Genomic DNA, 21,472 nt, shown 5'->3' on the forward strand with positions numbered 1-21,472 from the left:
GGAAGTCCCTGCCCTCACCCCCAGAAATACTCCTTTTGGGAGGAAAGGGTTCCCATCCTGGAACCAGAAAAAAAAACAATTGATATACTAAAAGTCAAAAACCTACTAAACATATTTTAATTTTGTTACAAAAAATATTTGTCATGATTTGTGTTTGCATACAGTAAAGGGATTGCATAATAACTAAAAAATAAAGCCTCACTGTTATATATTATGTGTGGGGCATGGTTGAGGGTGGGGGGTGTATGGTGGGGCATGGGGGGTGTATGGTGGGGTATGGGTGTGGGGGAGGGTTGTAGGGATCCCCTCCACACACACTCCTTCACTTAGTGTGCAGCCTCTACTGCAGGCAGCAGCAGCAGGTGGGTGTTTGAGGTGCTTGTACCCCATGCAGGCACTGGAGCCTGGTGGCATGCAGTTCCAGCCAGCACTGCACATGCAGGCAAGAAGCGCAGCCTGCCTGGATGGCTTCTATTGCAGGGTCTTGGTGTGGTGTATCTGCAGCTCTCACACTTGCATAGCACCAGAGGAAGCCCAGGCCCAGGGCTTCTTCCAATTACAGTGGAGTCCTGGGACCTGTGCAGCAGGGGTTGGGGAAGGCAGCTGGCTCCAGCACAGGGCTTCCCACAGTGTTGCGCAATTGTGGGAGCTGCAGGGATGCCTTGCATGTGACAGAGGCAGGCTGGGCAGGCTGCACTCTTTGCCCACATGTGCAGCACTGGCCAGAGCCATGTGCCACCAGGTGTCAGTGCCTGTGCAGGGCACAAGTGCCCTGAGCACCCCTGCCTGCTTCTGCTGCTGCAAGCAGCAAGGCAAGGCCTGCGCACCCTCCCTCACACCCACACATTGTATATCTGTGCTCTGCATTTCCATCATTTCCCTGGGCACCAGCCCCAGCTCCCCATTGCCACTGCTTCCTCATCCTGTCCCTGCTGCTTCCCTACTTACTGCCAGAGTGAGCAGGATGTTGGGGAAGCCAAGCAGGTCTTCCGGAGGCTGCAGCAGTGGCAGCAGCAGCCCATCCAGAAGCTGCTGCTGACTGGGCTGGGGCCTTCTGCCCATGAGGGTGGGAGTGAGGTGCGATAGGGTATGTGGGGGCAGGGTGTATATGTGGGCACTTTGCTCCCTGCTCTTATGGGTGAAAGGGCTGGGCAGGGCACAATTCATTGGTGGGCACTGCGGGCCAGATGAAAGTACCTAGAAGGCTGGATGTGGCCCATGGGCTATATTTTGCCCACCCCTGTTATAATATATATGGTGACATACTGGCGTATCTAATAATCCTCTGAGGCATTCTGCTTTGAGTTGTCTGACATATTGTCCTCTGTATCTTTTTAGGCTATGTTAAAAGTAATTTTATTTTTATGTAGGGCCAAGCATACAGTTGGTTCTGAAAGTTTAAAAATAGAAGATAAATGGGCGTACCATCAATTCTCTTATATAGTTGGGAGCAGAATGAACATTTCATAACTTTCTGTACGTTTTCAGCTTCCAATACTGTCTGTTGGGCACGCAGCAATAGCTTTTAGCTGCATACTGCTAATTGTTCTGCTTCAGTTGTTCTAGTGGACAAATCTGTAATAATTATTTTTTCTTTTACAGTAGTATTGTGATATTCTGCATGAGAGAAGGAAGTGACAGGGCTCTTAAAATTGCTATGAAGCAAAAGTGATGGTTCTATTTTGTTAACAGAGAAATAAAGCACACCTAAAGGCAAGAGGAACTGTTAAACTATATCTTAATAGTACTTCGCGAGTCACTGTGGTAGATGGATACTACACAAAAGAATTGTGAACACGTTAAGTATTTTTGTTTAGAAGAAACATACCCTTTATTCCTGTATTTGCATGTCTTCAAGTTTAATCATCTACCTGAAAAATAACTGTCAGGAACTAGCTTATGGGCTTTGTTCACTGAGTATATGAAAATGTTAGTGCCTGAATTTTGAATCATCTCAAAATGGGTGCCTGAATCAGAAACAAAATGTTTTCATGTTTCTTGTTTGAGACAACACAAGAGGAGATAAAAGAGGAGTAACAAGAAGTGGGGAAGACAGATGCCATTAAAATATGATTTGGCCTTTCCCCCTTTAGGCCATTGGCATCAACCTTCTGGCCCTGCAGACCAGATGCATGATGCAGGGTAGGCACATGGGCTGGATCCCACATGGGGTTAGCATATGGCGTTGGTTCATGGGTGTGCTCCAGCATATCAGCCCAACCATGCACATCTGGATCAGGATGTGCACTGGCACAATCTGGCACACAGGGCCATGTTACCTGGCCTAGAGTGCTCCCCATGGGTCTGAAGGGGGAGTTGCAGTTAATGCTGCCACCACTCCTCTGCTGCCAACTTCCTGGGTCTTGGGGTTTCCCACCAGCCAGATGACATGGCTCTCTGGGCCAGATCTAGTCTGCAGGCCAGGGGTTGAGCAACCCTGCTTTGGGCAATAAATCTTCCTCATCTATCGATCACAGAAGTAGTAATTGGTGTGTGCTTCCAACTCTCTAAAGGTGCTGGGACTGGACAAAACACAGCACAAGTATCCATGACTTGGTATGTAACCCCCATTTGAGAGAAGTTCTCAACACTTAAAACTCACTAAAGTCAGAGAGAATTACAAATGTTCATCTCTCCTCAAGATTCAGCCGTAAGATGGCTGTGATCACATTTTGGGAAAGGGCTGACATACATATGTATTCATTGTTACTTAAATGTATTCTGAGAAGAAATGTTAAGGAATTATGAAATTAAATTTAAAAGAAGTCCAGCAATTTTAAAACATCTTGTTATCAAGATTAACACAACGATCATGTTGCTGAAAGGCGAGTCCATGGTTTCTAATTTCAGTTCATACGCTATGTACCAGGCAGGGGCCCCTAAGGTCACTGTGCTCTCCCCTAGCACCCCTTACCATGTCCAATTCGCCTAAAAGGCACCCTTTATTCTCACCTGCAACATCTTGATCACAAATATGTTAAAGGGAAGCTGCCTTTCATCTTGTTGGTCATGGTGTTCCAGCTACCCCGTGTCTTGCCTCTAAAATGGGGTTCCAGATACCCCAGCCTTATGGGCTATGCATGGCTCCAACCACCCCTGTACCACACCCCAAGCCTTGCAGATGTACCGGACGTTGTTTGATCTATCTCACTCTCAGCACACCCTCTGGCACTTGGGCTCTCCGCAGCTCTGGTCTCTCAGCGCACCCTCTGGTGCTCAGGCTCTCCGCAGCCCTGGTCTCAGAATCGCACCCCACAGGCACTCGGGTTCTCTGCAGCCCCCTTTCTGGGGCTTCTCGCTGCCCTCTCCCCAGGGCTTCTTGCAGACCCCTCTCTGGGGCTTCTCTGAGGTCTCCACGTGGTCGTGGCTCCCCTATGAGGCCTCCTCCATCCTCTTATAGCTTCACCCGGTCCTCCAGTCATAAACTGTCAACGCAAACTCAAGCCCTTTGGCTATAACGTAAACCTAAGCCATCTGGCCATAATCACCTTCAAGTCTGTCACCGGGTTTCTCCATCTCTCACTTGAACAACTGCCCATGGATTCTAGCCTCTTCCTTTTCCTCACTCCAGCAGAGTTCCTACCCCTATGGCTACTGGCAGGCAACTCCCTGCCGGGCCTCAGCCTGGAAGTTATATAGGAGCCAGGCCCTGCCCCCTCTGGTCACCTGACTCCCACCAGTCTCCCTGGCTACCCGCAGCTGGGCTCCTTACTTGCTGTTCTACAAGTAGCAGGCACCTCAGTGCCCTGCTACAGTCTAATATTGTTTCATTGTTTCTATCCTCTATGTTATATCAAAGAGACTTGCTGTTCCTAGTAGAAAAGAAAGCATGGATTTCTGGAAGCAGTATTATAATCTTTAGACATATTTCTTCACTGTGCATATAGCTATAAAATTATTCATTACACATTTCAGGGTATATCTCTGCATACATGGCTGTTCCTACTGTCCTTTATATATCCTGAAACATGGCAATAGGGCATCAGCCTAGCTGCTGTTTTAGCTAGACCCATTTATGAGTAAATAGATTGGTTGCTAAAAATACGACTTAGCTGACTGCTAAAGATCCCACACACTATTCAGACTACCTTGAACTCTCAGCTCAATGTACAGTAGTGTCCAAACGGCTAATAAAATATTGGGCATCATTAAGAATGGAATTGAAAACAAAATGAAGAATATTGTCATGCCACTAAAGAAATCTGCAGTGCACCTACACATCTTGAATACCCAGTGCAGTTCTGGTTTCTGCATCTCAGAAAAGATGTAGTAGAATTAGAAAAGGTATAGAGCAGGGCAACTAAGATGAGCAGGGGTATAGAGCAGTTGTCGTGCCAAGAAAGAGACTAAAAACAGTTAGGAGAAGGTTAGAACTCTTCAGTTCTCCAAACGGCTGAGAGGGTGTAGTGGTGTTAGCACCACTGTTTCCCAAATAGCACTAGGGGCTTGCTAAAGCACAGTTAACCCTTAAATGGAACGTGAAATATGAATGCAGACAACTCATTAACTTAAAATCAAAGTCTACCTTTATTAATAAGCAGTTTCTATATTCAGAGAGAGAAAAACATTCAGTACAATAATCTCACCCAATCCCAGATGTTACTCTGCTCAACAGAAAAGATGGCTACTAAGTTCCTGGCTGCAATGGTTCAGACAGGTGTTGAAGGCTGAATTTATGAATATGATTACAACACCTAACTTTCTGGCTGCCTCCTTTATGCTTTTCTTTAAGTTCAGTCCTTCAGTGACTCTTTGCTTTTGGATTGGTCTCTCTGCAGTTAGCATACTGTCCATCTTTTGTTCAGTCAACATATTCCTTTGTTCAACAGACTCATCACAACCACACCTTTCAATTTTATATTTTTCCGGTGTCTTTCTTTGGACATTGTCCATTGGTCTCCCTTATCACCTTTCATTATCATGTCCAATTATTTAATTCCTCTGATTCAGCTACTTAGTGCCAAGTTCAATTAATTTGAGCTGGCAATAAGGCCATTGTTATGTTATGTTAGAAAAACTTTTTACAGTGAAAAAAGATATAATATAATGAGCACTATGAGCTCTACAAAAACAACTCAAGGCCAGCTGATAAAAGAAAAAGTCAATGAAGCTATACAAAACTTAAGCAATGATTATATAAGGCTAAATATAAACAATACTATAATTCACCACTCTATAAGCAGGTGCAACTTTATAGCATAAAATATAATAAGCTACCATTAGAGTGGGATCTGGGCTGAAGGCCCACACTGGGGTAGAGTTCAGGTGCTACACACTCAATGGGCTTTTTGTCCCCTTATTTCTGTATCCCACCTGCCATGACTCAATATTAATGTAAAGCATATCAGGAGGTGGTACCTGACTTAATGGGGTTCATTAAGATGGGCGCAGGTCTCAGTTTCTGAGAGCTTTCTGTGGGGCTCTGCCTCCCCAACACCTCATCCCTTTCCACTTGGGTATTCCAGTGATGATCAGGATAGGCACCTGGCCTTCCTGGGTGCCTATCTTCACATGCTGGGAGAAAAGGTCTGATGGGAGAAAAAAACCCAAGCAGCCTGGGACTGACATGAGCTGGCTGCCTTGTGACTCTTGTAAGGGTCTACAGCCAATGACATGGGCCACATGGAAATTAATAAATCAATACAGTGTAAATAATCATGTCTGTCCCTCCTTACAGGCATCACTTTGCCCTTGCAGAGAGCATCTGCTTTGTCTTCAGGCAGCTGAGGCTCTTCAGGGTTCACCCCCCAGTCACAAGCATAATTCACAGGGCAGGTCCTGTGTTAGGCCAAACCCTATGGGTACTCTGAGGTCACGGTTACCATGAACCCCTGTGAGGCCTTTGCAGATACCTGGCATCCAGCATCCTCAGGGTGGTCAGGTTCCTGCTGTGAGAGGCAGGGTCAAGCTGGTTTCTAGTAAGATATCCTCAGCTCTGGTGGAGGGAAGCAGCATGGGCTGGTGCCTATGCCAGCACCTGCCCTTCTCTGGGGCCAGTGCTGCCCTGTAAGGAAGTTCCGGGTTGGTCTGGACCAATCTAGACCCCTGTATGGCCCCACATGCCCTGTCGCTGCCACCAAATGCTGAGAACTCCTGTGGGACTCATCATCACCTGCAGCTGTGGCCTCCAGGCTCTAGGCAGCACCAGACATGCTGCCTGCTTGGTCTCCTTCCTGGCTGGGCTCCAGGCCCAGGTAGAGCCCAGCTTCCAACTCTCTGCTTTGCCTGGAATGTGGGCACGTGAGGAGCTCATTTTGCCCAACCTGCCTGTGAAGCGGATGCATGGGAAGTACACTGTCTGTCTGTGGGCTCACTGCTCACTGTTGGGATGACTCAGGGTCTCATGGACTGCAAAGCATCCCAGTGGCCATCACCCCAGTAAGAGCAGGGTCTGGCTGGATCCTTCCTGCAGAGGGGTAACACAGGGGTCTATAAAATCATGAAGGGTGTGGAGAAAGTAAATAGGGAACTGTTATTCACCTAATCCCAGAATACTAGAACTTGGGGGCATCCACTGAAATAAGTAGGAGACAAATTTAAAACTAGCAAGATAAAGTATACATAGTTTGACATAGTGCATAGTCCACTGATGGAAGTAATTGCCACAGGAGGTTTTAGAGGCAGCTAGTACAGCCAGGTTAAAAAACAAACTAGACAAATCTATAGATGATAGAACTATTAATAACTATTACACAGAGCAGTCAGACATGTTTCCTCTGACAGCTCTAAACCAAAATTAGTAGATACCAGGGAGGGTAGGACAGGGTATAGACCACTCTAGCTATACCCTGTTCAGTGCTTTCCCTTTAAAGCAGGGGTGGCCAATCTGCAGCCAGCATGCCATAAGTGGCATAGGAAGCCTCTGTGAGTGGCATGCAGCAGACCAGGGAGGGGACAGGCCCACAAGGTAGATAGGCCAGGGAGCAGAAAGCAGAGCAGCTGATTGGGCAGGGGAATCAGACTCTTCAGCCTAAAGAAAAGAAGGCTGAGAGGGGACCTGATTGTGGCTTACCGCTATATCAGAGGCATACATCAAGGGCTCAGTGAACAACTGTTCACCAGGGTGCCCTGGGGGGAAACTAGAAACAACAACCACCAACTCCTGGAAGATAGTTTTAGGCTGAAGATTAGGAAAAACTTCTTCACAACTAGGGTGTCCAGACCATGAAATAAGATCCCCCCAGAGGTGGTGCAATCATCTATCCTAGAGGTCTTCAAGAGAAGACTGGATGGTCACCTGGCTGGGGTCGTCTGACCCCAGATGTCTTTCTTGCTCATGCAGTGGGCTGGACCCAATGAACCTTCTGGGTCTCTTCCAGCCCTATGATACTATGATTCTATGGAACTGGAGGAATTGGGGAGTGTGTGGGGCCAGTTTATGGCACACCTGTCAAAAAGGTAGACCCCCATTGTTTTAAAGCATCCACTTCTGCCACTGTCAGAGACAGGATACTAGGCTAGATGGACCATTGGCCTGACCAGGCCAAGGATATACTTGTGTTCTCATCTGTTCTTATATTAATGTCACCCCAGACATAATAGGCTCAAAAGACCAGAGCAAGGGATATTAATAATTCTTCTATGGGAACGTGTTTAAGGGGTTAGCACGAACCCTGCATGCTCCTGGAGGCTGGGGGGGCACAGCAACTGCCTGCAGGTGGCAGTGTCAGCGATGGGGGTGTGGTGGCAGCAAGTGAGGAGCTCCAGCAGGCAGCTGCAGCAGTGTTGATGGTGGGGGGTAGGGTAACGAGTGCTAACCAACGGTCGACAACCACTTGCAGATGCTGCTGGCAGGGTCAGCAATGGCAATCAGGGACTGCCCATAGACGCTGCTGGCAGTATCAGCGGCGGGGGCGGGGGACACGCTTGGTGAGTGGCAACGGCCCGCAGGCACTGCTGGCAGCATTGGTTGTGCTTTTTGCACCACCAAGCTCAGGGGGTGCATGTGCACACTCGTGCACCCCCTACATGTCACCAATAGGGGATAGTCAATAAAAGGTAATAGGAATAAAACAAAACTGTAAAATTAAATTACCTCCTTCCTTTATTACTGCTGAGCATGGTGTAATACAGTGGTGCTCAACATTTTTTCCTTTGTTGGCTGGATGGGCAGTGCTTGGTCCCTCTGCGGGCTGGATCAGGCCAGTAGACCCAATCTGGCACCAGAAGTGGGTGCAGCAGGACCCCAACCTACCATGCAAAGTGGGTTGCAGAGCAGCCCAGTCTCAATCTAGCCACATGGGGGAAGAGGGCTTGGTCCACTCCCAACCCAGCCCTGCAGGGGTGAAGAGGCATGACCTAGTTCTGATCCCAGTCCAGCCCTGTGGTGGGGGGGACTGTAGCCTAATCTCACACAAGGAAGGGGGTGTGGTCCATTCCCTACCTGGCCAGGCAGGAGAAGGGGGCATGGCCTGGCTTTGAACCAGCTGTGCAGGAGAAGGAGGCATGGCCCAGCCCTGGCCTGGCCAGCCAGAGGAAAGGGATTGACCAAGCAGTTAGCCTTTTGAGAAACACAGGGGTTGTAAGCCCTAGTCTAGATAATGGGATAGGAATCTAGAGTCTTTGTTGAGACCATACTTAGTATGAACCAGTCACTGGATGATTTCTTGTTCCACAGTTAGCTTTCAAGTTTTTTTGAATGTTGTTTAAGAACAGCCACTCTGAGGTCAATGATGAAATGTCCAGGAAGGTTAAAGTGTTCCACCACAGGCTTTTCTAGAACCAATGTCAAATCAGTGTTCATTCATTTCTTCAGGTAGCGATCACTCTGTCTGTCCAATGCAAACAGCAGAGGGACACTGTAAGTAAGTGATGGCATACATGATATTGGGGATACATGACACTGATAGAGGAGAGGTGAATGAATCCCAGATCTTATAATCTGTTTAGCTTGATCAAGCAATGATGTGGTCAGTATTAATAAGGGGGCACAGTTGGCATCTGGGTCTGTATAAGGCCTACCCCATACATATTCTTAAAAAAGGATCAAATCACCTGTTTGTAATTTGTTCTTTTTAAAAGATAAACATACAGAGCTCCTTTTGCCTCTCACTATAAGGCCTGCTTTCTAATCCTCCCAGTACTCTTGTGGCTCTTTTGAGAGCCTTGCTTCAAACAGTCCACACCCTTTTGAAATTATAGATGCCAGCACAGTATTCCAAAAAAGGTCACACTGCTTCTAGAAAGAGAAGTAATAAAACTGTCCTAGTCCTATTTGATATATTGCTATGTATATACCCAAGGAGCACATAATCCCCTTTGGCCAAAAAATCCCACTGAGAATTCATGCTCAGGTGATTATCTACTATAATCCATAAATCCTTTTCAGAGTCACTGACTACCTGGATAGAATCCCTTGTCTTCCTGTAGTTTTTGTACCTAAACACGTGTTTTGCATTTGTCTGACTTGAAATGTATATTATGTCCTTCTGCCAGCATACCAATTTAGATCATAGAATCATAGGAGAGTAGGCCTGGAAGAGACCTCATGAGGTTACCTAGAGCAGTCTCCTGCTCAAGGCAGGTTCAGGTTCAATATCAATGTCAATTGTTCTAACTGACAATTGTTCTTTGTTCTAATTTACCTTTCCCCAGTCATTGTGTTCAATCAACACAAACATACATATTTTTCTTCCATAGTTTGAAAATGTCTAGGGTCAAAACCAAACCCTAGAAATGCAATTGATCACTGGTGAGTCCATAAGATTACACTCGAGACCTCTCAGTTATTAGTTGTTAACCTATGTATTACAGCACCTGATGAAGTGACCTGTGACCCATGCAAGCTTGTGCTATAGATACAGATATACTGACCGTGGTTAGTATATAACAGAGGTTCTCAACCAGGGTGCAAGGGCACTCTGGGGTGCCAACAGATCCTTTGAAGGGTACCGTGAAGTGTAAGGAGATAAATTGCTAAATCCAAGCTCAGGCCTGTCCCTGCCTGATCCTCTACCCCCACCACCCAGCCACTCTGCAAGGAACTAAGCACTGCAATATATGTATATTAGGTGTTGAAATAGGGAGGCACTCTTTACAGAAGTTATGAAGTGGGTGGAGGCACCAACTTTACTGGACTGGACCTTGTGTACAGATACCTGACTCTTGACTCCCAAAATAAGTGCTCTGCTCCCAGGCTAGTAAAGGCCTGAGATCTTGCAGTGGTCAGAGGAACCGCTACAAGGATCCACTGATGGCACACCTCAAAAGAACAGACGCCAACATCAAGAGCTGGGAGGTGCTGGCTGCCGACCAACAGTGCCACAACCTCAACCAAGCAGCAGCCTGTTTTGAGGAAAAGTGCCTCATGCTGCAAGTACAGAAGAGAGAGTAGAGGATGGAAAAGGAAAGGCATCCCCACCTGTGGCCTGCTCTCCCCCATGGGACCTGCAGCTTCTGCAGACAGCTCTTTGGCCCAAGGATTGGGCTCTTAAGTCACCTCGAGACCTTTCCACAAGCTGTGGCAAAGAGCATCCTTGAATGGAGAGCTCACCAACGGCAAAGGGGGCACTTTGAGTCCAGTGAAGGCTTTGAACCCAGTGAGACCCCTGGTTTAGATGGCTAAGCTCTCCCCTGCCGTCAACCAGACTTCAACTAGCTCAGAGAGCTTCACAGCCCATAGCAGGGAGAACATTAACCAAACAGAATGTTGCTGGTTGTATGAACAGGCGCCTAGAGAAATTGTAGAATCTCTGTCCCTGTGTTGGCTACAAAGCACCAACTCACAGGATCATCATAAAATTCTAGTTTATTGGATAGATGTAAAAGTCAGATCATAAACCTTGGTGCTATTTGCCTCAAATACACACACATTCATGCACACACACACATTCACAGTAGCTAGCTATGAACACTAAGCACTGGTATCAAGATATACCTATCCCCAAACACTGGGGTCCACTGTCGATGGCCAGTCGAGGCTTCTTTCACCGTGTTATTGCTTCAGAAGGGGGTTGCTGGTCCTTCTGGCTGGACAGGCAGGGTGCTGGTCAGGTCAAAGAGGGTGCCATTGGGGGTCATTCTTCACTGCCTTTTATCCCTCTCGGGCAGACTTTGGCGACTCCTCAATTTTTGGGTTTACCCAATCCAGGGGTCACTGACCTCAAAGGACGTCCCTCTTGGTAACTGCTGGATGGCAGCGGTCAGCCCCAGGGGTCACGTCTGCAGGTACGTGCAGTCTCAGGGATCCATTGATGAATTCTGATTGATTCACTGCTGTGATGAAAGAGCTCTGGAAGTGGTTGATCGGGGGTATTTCAACCCCAAGGGTCTGTTTTCAGCATTGACTAGTTTAAACCGGGGCTTTTGTACCTTTAATAGTGAAGTTTCAGGGAGTTCCTAGCTCTGTATTGATTCTTTCCTCTTCTTGGTCTGTAGTTTTGTAGGTGTTAATTGCCACTCGTTAACTTGTTTATCCAAACTATCTACTGTGTTACATAATCAACCACGATTCATTCAGGGACCCCTCTATTCCTGCTCTTGCTAACATTGTTACATGGTACAACTTACTTTTAAACTTAAAGTACATTTGTAAAAGCGTCTACAACCTCTATTTTCAATACAAGTACACATTATATAAAAATAATACATTAAAAGAAAAAGAGAGAGGAAGGAAGAAAAGAGAAAGCATCTCCAAAAGGAGGCAAATACTGCAAAAGGGTCTTTTGCCATATGGAGGAGCTTCACATTTGGAGGTGGTGGGGGCAGGCAAGGTTTCTTGCTATACCTGGAAATTTTTAAGGCCAGGTTGGACAGACACTTGATTGGGATGATTTAGTCTGTCAAGAATACTTTCATAAAAGTGTCAAATTCAGCAAGTGTCCTACGTTGAATGAGTGCCTCCTTTACTTGTGTAATTACACCAGGTGTAATTGGCTAATGGTACACCACGAACCAACTTCAAGACATATGATGCATCTTGTAAATTCCAAGTTGTACTCAGCGATGCTCTCGGCTCCACTGAAACATTTGCTTAAGGGCTATAAGGTTGAATCTGTTGTCAACAGTCTCCATTGGGAGTTTCCATGCTGAGGTAATCTGAAGCAGAACAGAGTTGATGTAGGAATTTTGCAAACCTTTTGGGTACCTAATAATGAACAAAACTGTAAAATTGTGGTAGCCATCCTGCAGTCCAACATGGCCACCACAACAGAAATGTTAGACTTGATCTCAGTTCATACGTTTGTTTCATTATTGGGATTAATTTTCTAACCCTGGCGGGGGCTGAAACATCAACCAGGGTAGCTACACACACTACTTACCAGCTTAGCAAACGTGACTTTTCTGACACAGTTGGACCACAGCTATCTGTAACACACTGCTGCCACTTGACCTTATTGGTCAGTTTATACAAGTGGTGGGCAAAATGGCAGATCTGGCTGGCAGCTGGACTCCATTTCACAGCAGCCCCTGCCCTGTGGGTGGTTTCCATGGAGACCCCAATAGCAGCACCATTACAGCTTCGTGGCAGGGGTTGCATGGAAACCAGCCCCAGGGGCACTGGCAGGACATGCCTCTTGGCAGGGAGCTGCTCTAGGGCTAGGCCTGGATCTTGCAGTGGTGACAGCATGGTCAGGAGCCGTGACAGAGCTGTAATCTGCTGCCTGCTCACCCGTGCCTGAGGCCTGCGGGCAGCAGGTGGCAGCTCTGCCTATGCTGTCACCACCATGAGGCTCTGGCCCAGCTGTTCTGGCCTAGCTGCTTGCCTTGCCAACACTGCTGGGGCTGGTCTCCATGGAAACCCTGGCCTTGCACTGTCACAGCACTGTTGCTGCTGGGGTCTCCATGTAAACTGGCCCCAGCGACACATGCAGGGACTGCCGTGAAATGAAGCCCGCTGGCCACCCCTGGTTGATACCCTAATCCCCAATTTTCAGATTTAAAAAAGTAACTGAAAATCCATATTTTTCCGTGATTAAAATGAAACACCACCATATATATATAAGTGGCATTTCATTTTAATCATGCAAAAGTACGGATTTTGGGTTATTTTTTTAAATCCGAAAACTGGGGAATTTTTCAAATCAGAGAAAACTAGGATTCCGGGTCTTGACCAAGCCCTATGCTCCTACGAGCCTATGAACATGGCTGGCTGCTTCTCTCCACCCTGTGCCAGGCTAGCCCGGCACGGGGTCTGCATTCCCACGTGGCACCACAAACCAAAGGCCTCACACAGCCCCGCAACCCTTTGCCAGCTCAGCGCAACCCCCGCTGAATGCAGGCTCGTACCACGATTCCCAGAGCACTCCCCCAAGCCTGCATCCAGGTTGCCTCGCGCCGCCCCGCTACCCCTCTTCCAACACAGCTCCCTACCCCGTCCCTTCTCTCCCTACGCTCCGCCTACAGTACGCGGAGGGGGCCAGGCTACAACCACCAACCCGCGGGGCATGCTGGGAAGTGTAGTCCCGCTCAGGGATATCAGGCTCCCTCCCGTTCGCGCTTGCGCACAGGGGTCGCGGCTGAGCCCTCCCTCACCCCCGCCCCCGTCTTTACCCAGCAACCACTGCGGCGCCGGGGTGGGACAGATTTGGCCTCAGACGTTCCTGTACGGTAGCCAATGGCAGGCAGCGTGGGGGCCGGGTCTTGCGTTCGGCAGGCCAATGAGAACGTGCTGGCGGCAGGAAGGTGGAGCCGAGGGCGCTGTGGCGGAAGGGTTTGGGCCGCAGCAGCCGCGGGCGGCGGGGTAGGTAGTAGTGGGGTGGGGCGCAGCGGTCTGTTCCCTCCATTATCCTCCCCCGCTCCGGCGGCCGTTAACGGCCTTGCTGCAGCAGTTGCTCCCAGGCGGTACGTGCGGGGTGGGGTACGGGTGCCGAGCGGGACAGGGACAGGACCTGGCTCCCCCCGGGGGTGCTCAGCCTCCAGTCGCAGACGCGGAGCCCGCAGGGTGTGGGGATTTGTCAGCAGGGAAGCGGTGGTAGTGAATAGAGCCACCTTCCCCGCCTGCCAGCTTCACCAGCCCCCTCCCTGTGCTGCGGGTCTCAAATATGAGATTATCATGTGAGAAGCTCAAAATGATATTTGCTGCAAAACTGGTACAGGGGAAACGTATGGAAAAATCGTGTTCAAATAAGTATGCAACTAAGTCGTCGTTACTTGGTATCACTTGCTGTAAGGCCCTAGCGAGTGCGTGAGCACTGAGGCATCAACGTTGACGCGTTTCTTTATTTTGAGGCAAGCAGGTAGCCGAGAGAGCACCGACAGCCAACCTAAAAGTTTGTTAAGACTTCTTGAGGGTGGCTTGTGTGTGTGCTGCTGCATCAGTTATCTCAAAAATTACCGTACTTTTTTTTTAATTGGAACTTGTGTTTGTGGGAGCTCGATGCCAAATTATATAGGACTGAATTAAGCACAGGCTCAGACTTGTTCAATTTAAAACTTTTATTGTTTCACAAAGTCATAAACTAGAGGAGGTCTGTTGGTTCACAAGGTTCCCAAATCAAGCCCTTGCTCTCTAACCCGGAGGCTAGGTGCGGCTGCCTGATTCAGTAGTCTCAGAACTGGTCAACAGCCCATTTAAAAGGAGTCCCTTATCTTTTTTTAGGCAAAAGATACAAACCTGTCCCCATGGTGGAAGTGAGGCATCTAACATAACTTTACTATTAGTTATATATGATAACACTTATACATATGCATTTTCTAATTCTTACTTCTATTGGTTATTTAGTTAACTTATCTATATTATAATATCAGGTGATACGCTTTGTATTATAATCATTACGCTTCTTATGTTAATTCTTAATGACCTTTATATTTCTTATGCTTATTTTCTATAACCTAAATACATTATTCATCTATATGTTTTGCTGGTTTTTGCAGGGTTAAAATGTCAAAACTGACATAATATGCGGTTGTTTTTTCGTCGTTGCGGTTTAGCCATGCGGTTTCCTATTTTTAACAATGTAAGCGGCATGTCTGCTATTTTTATCATTGTTCAAAGGTCAGAAGTTCAGTATTTTCATCTAAGGGTCAGAAAGTGATTACCAGAATGTCAGTCGCTGACTCCTCAACCTCCTTGAAGCATTCTGGGAGTTTTAGTGCATTTTTTTTAATGCTAGGCCTTGCTTAGCATAAGCACTCTCTCACAGTGTTAGAGATGATCTCCTTTACTAGACCAACTAGGTCTGTTAAATAATAATAATAATAAAAGAGATCACCTTTACTACGAGTTTTGATTCCTTTTGCCTCTGGATCAAAGCGGCAACAACCTGGATGCCATTGTACATTTTGAACATTTTTTACTATTCTTGATTGTACAAAAGTTAAACTTATCATACAAATATAATTATTGTACACCTGGCACCACTGTGACCCCCTCTCCTCCCCACACCAAGACACCTTTAAGTCTTCCTCAGTCAGGAGGGCCAGTGCATATGTGACAGTTAGGAACTAGGAACAACAAAAGAGCAAATGGGGGTGAGAGTGGGCTCGCAGGTTAATGATGATGAATGCACCAATGGGGGATGCTGAGCAGAGCAGAGCAGGCTCTTGAATGAGTGCTGGTAATGTGCTAGTCCTGGAGGTGCCACCGCAGGTAACTGCCTGAGGATGTGCGTGGACATGTTGCCAGTGACAAGCCTATTTGTTATGTGAGGTGAGGCAGTGATGGGCCAGACATTTTCAAACTGTCTTTGAGCTCTATTCAGGTGGCCCGCAGAAAGGTTGTGGAACAATCAAGAATATCTGTACTTGTAAGACTACTGATACTAATTGTGTGCTTTGATTTTTAAAATAAAAAAAAAATAAAAAAAAGTTTATTAAGTGGCCTGCCGAGACCCTCAGCAATTTTCAAGTGGTCCATGGAAAAAAAAAGTTTGAGAACCGCTGGCCTAGGTCACCAAGGGAAGCCCCACTCAGGGGGGCTTAATGAGATTCTGGACTAGAACAAAAATGAAAATGGGTATGGGAGTGCGGTTCAAAGGGTGGTATTCCAAGGGGAGATGCAGAGCATGCCAGCAAACATCCACTGGCCTGTGAATGAATCCAGAGCTTGTGGACACCGACCAGTGAAACTGCCTAGAGATGTGTGCAGACTGTCAGAAAAAGGCCTATTTGTTACACATAGGGGACTGTGAATCTCAGTCCCTACTGAAACCACCAGCCCCTTCAAGAAGGGGCTATTAAGGGTATAACAACTGAATATTTGGGGCAAGTAAAGTGAAAACAAGGATGGGAGTGGGCATCAGGGGTTCATAATGAGTGCTTCAAGTAGGGACACTGAGCAGAGGACATGGGCCAATGCCTGCTGGCCCTTGAACAAGTTCAAGAAACAGGTGTACACAGCCCTGTGAAACTCTGCCTGGAGACATGCATGAACTGTTAGAGACAGGATACTGGGTCAGGTGGACTACTGAATTGGCCCACTATGGCATTTCTTATGTTCTTATGTTAGGGATGAATGAGTGTATGTCAAAGCGAAGAGTATAATGCTGACAAGAAATACTTTTGTTTTCCTGCACGTAAAAGAAAACTTTGGGCAATGATAAGGTAAAGGCAGAGCTATAAGTGTAACAAAACCCTGTGAATGTCAGTTAAGAATGTAGTGTCCTTGTTCCCCAGTCCTTTAGAAACGTGCCTTCAACTCCATCTTCCTTGCGATGTCCAGCATTTTGCCTTCAGATGCCATCGGCCGAAGAATTCTGTGTAATACGGAATATGCAACTGTACAGTATGTGGGCAGTGTGCCACCTACCAAAGGTAGAGAGAGAAAAAGATAGATTGTTAATGGTAAAGGTTTTGTAAACAAAACGTTTAACTTTGGCTTTCTCACACTAGGCTTTCTTATGTCAAATTTTTGGCTCTTGATCAGAGTACTGTTTTGCTGCCTATACAACTTCGTTTATTAGTTAACAGTGTAAGTTGTCCCAGTGGCTTGAACAGCTGCATTATCTTAGACTTTTTTTTAAATGCCAATAGTTGCAATTATAGCACCTGGTTACAAAATTGTCCAAAGGACTTTAAATCCTGAAGATAGTCTGATCCAAAATGGAATGTTGAAAAGGCTTTCCCCTGGCTTCAGTACACGTTTCAGATGGAGACACATCACTGGTTGCGCAACACCTCAGGCTGTCCTAGTACAGGGAAGCCCTGAGACAGACTCATTATTCTTTCGGAAGGTACTTGTGACCATCTCACTGGATGGGAAGGACTAGGGGAAAGAACTGGAGTGAATATTTAATACATTCCTACTATATGAATTAAAACTTCATTCATCTTGGAGTTCTTGTAACCTACACAGACAACAAAAAAGACATGATGTCACCAGAGCCCTTACAGCCCTTGCAGCCTCAGATCAAATTGGGGCTCATGAGCTAAACAAAATCCTATTTTGACAATGATTTTGAGGATGTTTTCTAATTATGAAATAATAGCACCCTAAGCTAAACCTCCTCTTGGAACAGAGACTTTTATCTCTCAAGCCCAGTAGAAGAGGATATTAGATATAGCATCTGGGAGATTTGAGAAATCTCAGTGCATTGGCACAGTTTCCCATTTGCAGTTACCTTTTTAGGGAGAGACTGCAGCCTGAAGTCTTTTGTAGGTTTTTTGGATAGTTTAGGTTCCTTTCTGTTTTCCCTCTTCAGATTCTGTCTAATATTTTTGTATAGCGCTTTCACATAAACAATCTCATGCAAGCTTTAGCTTTTATTTAAACAAAACAGTGTGGAAAAATGAGGGGAAAACACTTCATAGAAATGTTTTTTATTGCTGTTAGGAACCATGTCAGCTGCGGGCCAAATCATTTTGCAAATGTTAGAGTTGTCAATAGCTTTTTAAGTAAGGATTCGCATTAGAAATTAGCTTTGAAGACACTGCATCCCCCCATAGTTAACAAATCTAGTAGATAAAAATGTTTAATATATTTGTGAATCATATTATTATTATTATTTAAAGGAATTTGGATTGGAGTAGAGTGGGATAATCCCCAAAGAGGAAAGCATGATGGTAATCATGAAGGAATACAGTATTTTAAATGCAGGTAAGTTGGTTCTTGTGCAAGATGTATGTGACCAAGGCTATAAAAATGGGTGGGGAGAGAACCAGTACATACAGTAACTATTGCCTGTTCATACTGTGTTCACTGAAGTCTTCCTTTGAGTATTTAGGACCTATTCCAATGATCGTGTAAGCCGGTGCATATTCGGTCAGACCCTAAACCAGTGGTTCTCAGCCTCAGACTCGAAACACTCCTTGTAAAGTGTGAGCTCTTGGATTTCACTCATTTTCTGACTAGGGAAAAATAATAGAGTAATTATTTTTTCTGCAAAGAACTCAGACCACAGCAGCTAAGAAATGCTTTTGTTACTACAGATATCTATTTGAAAACCCTGGGTGTGTAGCCTGTGAATTATGTGAAAGTATTTGCACACGCAACAGTGCTAATAATTGCGTGGCACCCTGTAACACCCTTAAAAGGATTCCACAGTACCCAAGGATGCCATGGCACCTGGTTGAGAATCACTGCCCTAAACTCTAGCTTTTACCACTGGCTGTACTGAGAAGCAGGTTTCCAGGTTGATCCAGTTGTAAGAACTAAACTCAAATATCTAATTTTTAAAGAGCCTGTTTGGAAGTTGTATTGTATCTGTGAGGTTTGAGTGCTGGCTGCCATTGATGGCTCTGTGTTGTAGATCAGTGGTTCTCAACGTTTCTTGTACCAGGATCCATTTGTAAACATCAATGGCCAGTCCTGACCCCAGTGCCTGTCACTCCTGACCTTCTGTCCCCCACCCCCAGATCTCAGACCTCCCAGTGTGTGGGGCAGGGGGTAGCCCCTTGCAGGCAGGTACTGCCAGCCTGCAAAGGAAAAGCCACAGTCTTCCACATTTTTTTCCTTTTGAAGGAAAATCCATTTTTTTAAGTTTGTTGATACATTGTTAAAATTTGTTTACAATGTTTTCATATATTATTACAACCCACTTTTAGGTTGTGACCCACAGGTTGAGAAACGCTGTTCTAGATAGAGAGAAGGGTGTTCGGGCAGTTGAGTTTAGTGGAGAAGCTAACATGTCCTGCCCACTTTGTAATGCTGCAGAATTGTGTGAAGCTGGTTGTCAGTTACCAGTTCTGTGTATGTGTCTCTTGAATTCAAACAACAGTTACTCAAACACACCTTAAGGCAGGTACTGTTGTGGGGTTTTCTTGTTTTGAGGGAAGATGTTTGGTTTCTTTGGTACATTTAATGGATGATCATGGGATACATTTAAGCCTTTTGTAAGATATTGAAGCTTGGTGATAGCTAGTGTAATCTTTTTCTGAGGTTTGTTGTATGTAATGACATGTTACAGTTCCTATTCTGTCTTAATATTTTACTTCATTTGCTGTTGCAATACTACAGTTGCTTTAAATATATATTTAAAAAATCTTGGATTTTTGAGGGATAAGTAGACAGAGGGAACCTCTGCAGATTTTTTTTCTTCTGTTTGTTTTCCCCTAAAAGCACTTCTCAACAACATGTTTTCATCCTTCCACAATGTCACCAGTCTGGATCAAATCAAAAACATTTTCATCAGTTTGAAATTCTGTACTTTATTGTTACATCAATGTAGATATTAAGGTAAATTTTAAACACTCCCCAGACAAGAATTGTAAAAGCCAGGGCTGTCCTAATAATGTTAAATTACTCATGTTTTATGTGGAGTATTTGGGTCATAAGTTATAGGGACTAGCAACTTGACTAGAAATAAATGATATGCAGTAAGGCAAGATAAGGATTTTATGTGGATTAACTTGTGTGTGTTTTGATTAGTTTAAAAAGGAAAGTCTTTGTTTAAAAAGGAAAATTATTTCAGAGGATCTTTTTAGGGATAAAGTTTTTTTTTCTTAATTTTTAAATCACAGTGTAATCCATATCACATTGCATTGTACTTATGTGTGGCTAATCTTATTTCTGTGATAATAGTAAAAACAGTAGATTTTGACATATAATTTTCCTTTACCATGAAATCCAGGATTTACCCATTCCCAGCAGACTGAAGTATTTCAGAGAAATCCAGATAACAGAATGATGAGATGGGACCAGGCGATCTTGTTTATACATCCTTTTGTATGTGTTTGTGTCCTACAGTCTCCAACAACTACTACAGGGCCGTTAACTTGTTGTCAATATTAATTTTTTTACAGAAATTTAGTGCTTTAAAGTAGTCAGTACCAAAAGTTTTTATCAAACGACATAGCTTGCACCAGCTATTTAGAACTAGTGGAAGGAGAGCTTTTTTCTCTATTTTCTGTGTGTATTTTCTCAGAATTGTTCTTGTTTTTGTTTGTCATTTGGAATTACTACTTCAGGCAAGTGATAAAAATAGAAATTAAATAGAAGAGGCTTCTGAAGGATGATCTAAATACTACCTATGGCTAGAAACTACCTATCTTTCTTTACAATTTCTGTATTTATGTGAATCCGAGAAGACTAAATTTAAGATGATTCCCCAATATACATGAACAATTTATAACTTATAAGTTTCCAAGTATAGAATCTATTATTGGAGTGTTGTCTTAAATTTGTACCCCCCTCTGCTGCAGCAGGGAGAGCAGTGGTGGGAGGGCAGGTGGTGAGGGAAGAAGTTGGGGAGCAGGCAGTGGGGTAGTTGAGCAGCCTGACACTTGCCATGGTTTGCCTTCAGCTACATGTCCCCTCAACCACTTGCCCCCTATCCTGCCCAATGCAGGGCCTGCCCATCTGGCACCTGCCCCCCTGCCTGCACCACCTGTAAACTGCCCCTGTGGGGTGCCTTCCACCCCCTGCGGCTGGCTAGCAACCCCCCATGCCTGATCAGAATTCTTCATGAGGAAACACTCAGTTTAGACCAGGGAAGGGACACTTTGTGCCTGAAAACTTATCCAACATCTCTTCCAACAACACTCAGTTTAGTAAAAAGCTATGACAAAAAATCCGTACTTCCTAATGAGGAACAACAATTCAGCCTCAGATGATTGCTATTGAAGAGTTTACCCATTATTTTCTTTTTTTTATTTGAATGATTAAGCACATTACAGCTCCTAGAAGGATTTCAACCCCACCCCTCCCTTAGCAAAGAGGTTGAAGTGAATGAGGGTGGATTCTGTTTGACAGTGTCAATCAGAATTCTGTCTGCATGCGCTAGCACTCTGGACTCGTACAGGGGGAAGCCCTAGAGGCTTAATTATCAGAAAATGAGATGATAAAGCTAAGCTTATTCTTTAAGAGGGGAATGGAGAAGGAATGAGAGATGGCTTTGAGGGATGGATAGTTTTGTGCCCTACATCTAATAATAGTAATTAATCATAAAATTAGGTTTAAGAAAGATGAAGATATTCTCAGCCGAAAAGGAGAATTAAACGTAATGACTCTAGCCAAAAAATTCCAATTCAGAATCCCAGGATTGTAGTCCCCCCTAAATTTCTTAGAAGTAAGGGTTTGTCAAAGGCTTTAAATTCAGTTGAACCAAAAAGACTTAGAGATCCTCAGTGCCCAAGTCTGAACTTCTTATACTGCCTC

General features: G+C 45.3%; 1 protein-coding gene across 5 annotated transcripts in view; it reads left to right on the forward strand.

Moving 5' to 3' along the window:
- The first annotated feature begins 13,582 nt into the window (after positions 1-13,582).
- Positions 13,583-21,472, forward strand: part of TBCE (tubulin folding cofactor E) — a 59,011-nt gene continuing 51,121 nt past the window's right edge. For 2 of the 5 annotated variants that reach the window (XM_090044461.1, XM_090044498.1), the window contains exons 1-3: positions 13,583-13,681; positions 16,555-16,692; positions 17,890-17,974. In XM_090044461.1, the coding sequence (XP_089900587.1) occupies positions 16,593-16,692; positions 17,890-17,974 (185 nt within the window). In that variant the 5' untranslated portion in view covers positions 13,583-13,681; positions 16,555-16,592. Of the gene's footprint in view, positions 13,783-14,814; positions 14,898-16,554; positions 16,693-17,889; positions 17,975-21,472 lie in introns of all 5 variants that reach the window. The other 3 variants (XM_090044470.1, XM_090044480.1, XM_090044489.1) reach the window with 3 other exon arrangements.

This window comes from Crocodylus siamensis, chromosome 1 (assembly GCF_052110815.1).
Source record: "Crocodylus siamensis isolate JL-2025a chromosome 1, ASM5211081v1, whole genome shotgun sequence".
NCBI classification, from domain to species: Eukaryota; Metazoa; Chordata; order Crocodylia; family Crocodylidae; genus Crocodylus; species Crocodylus siamensis.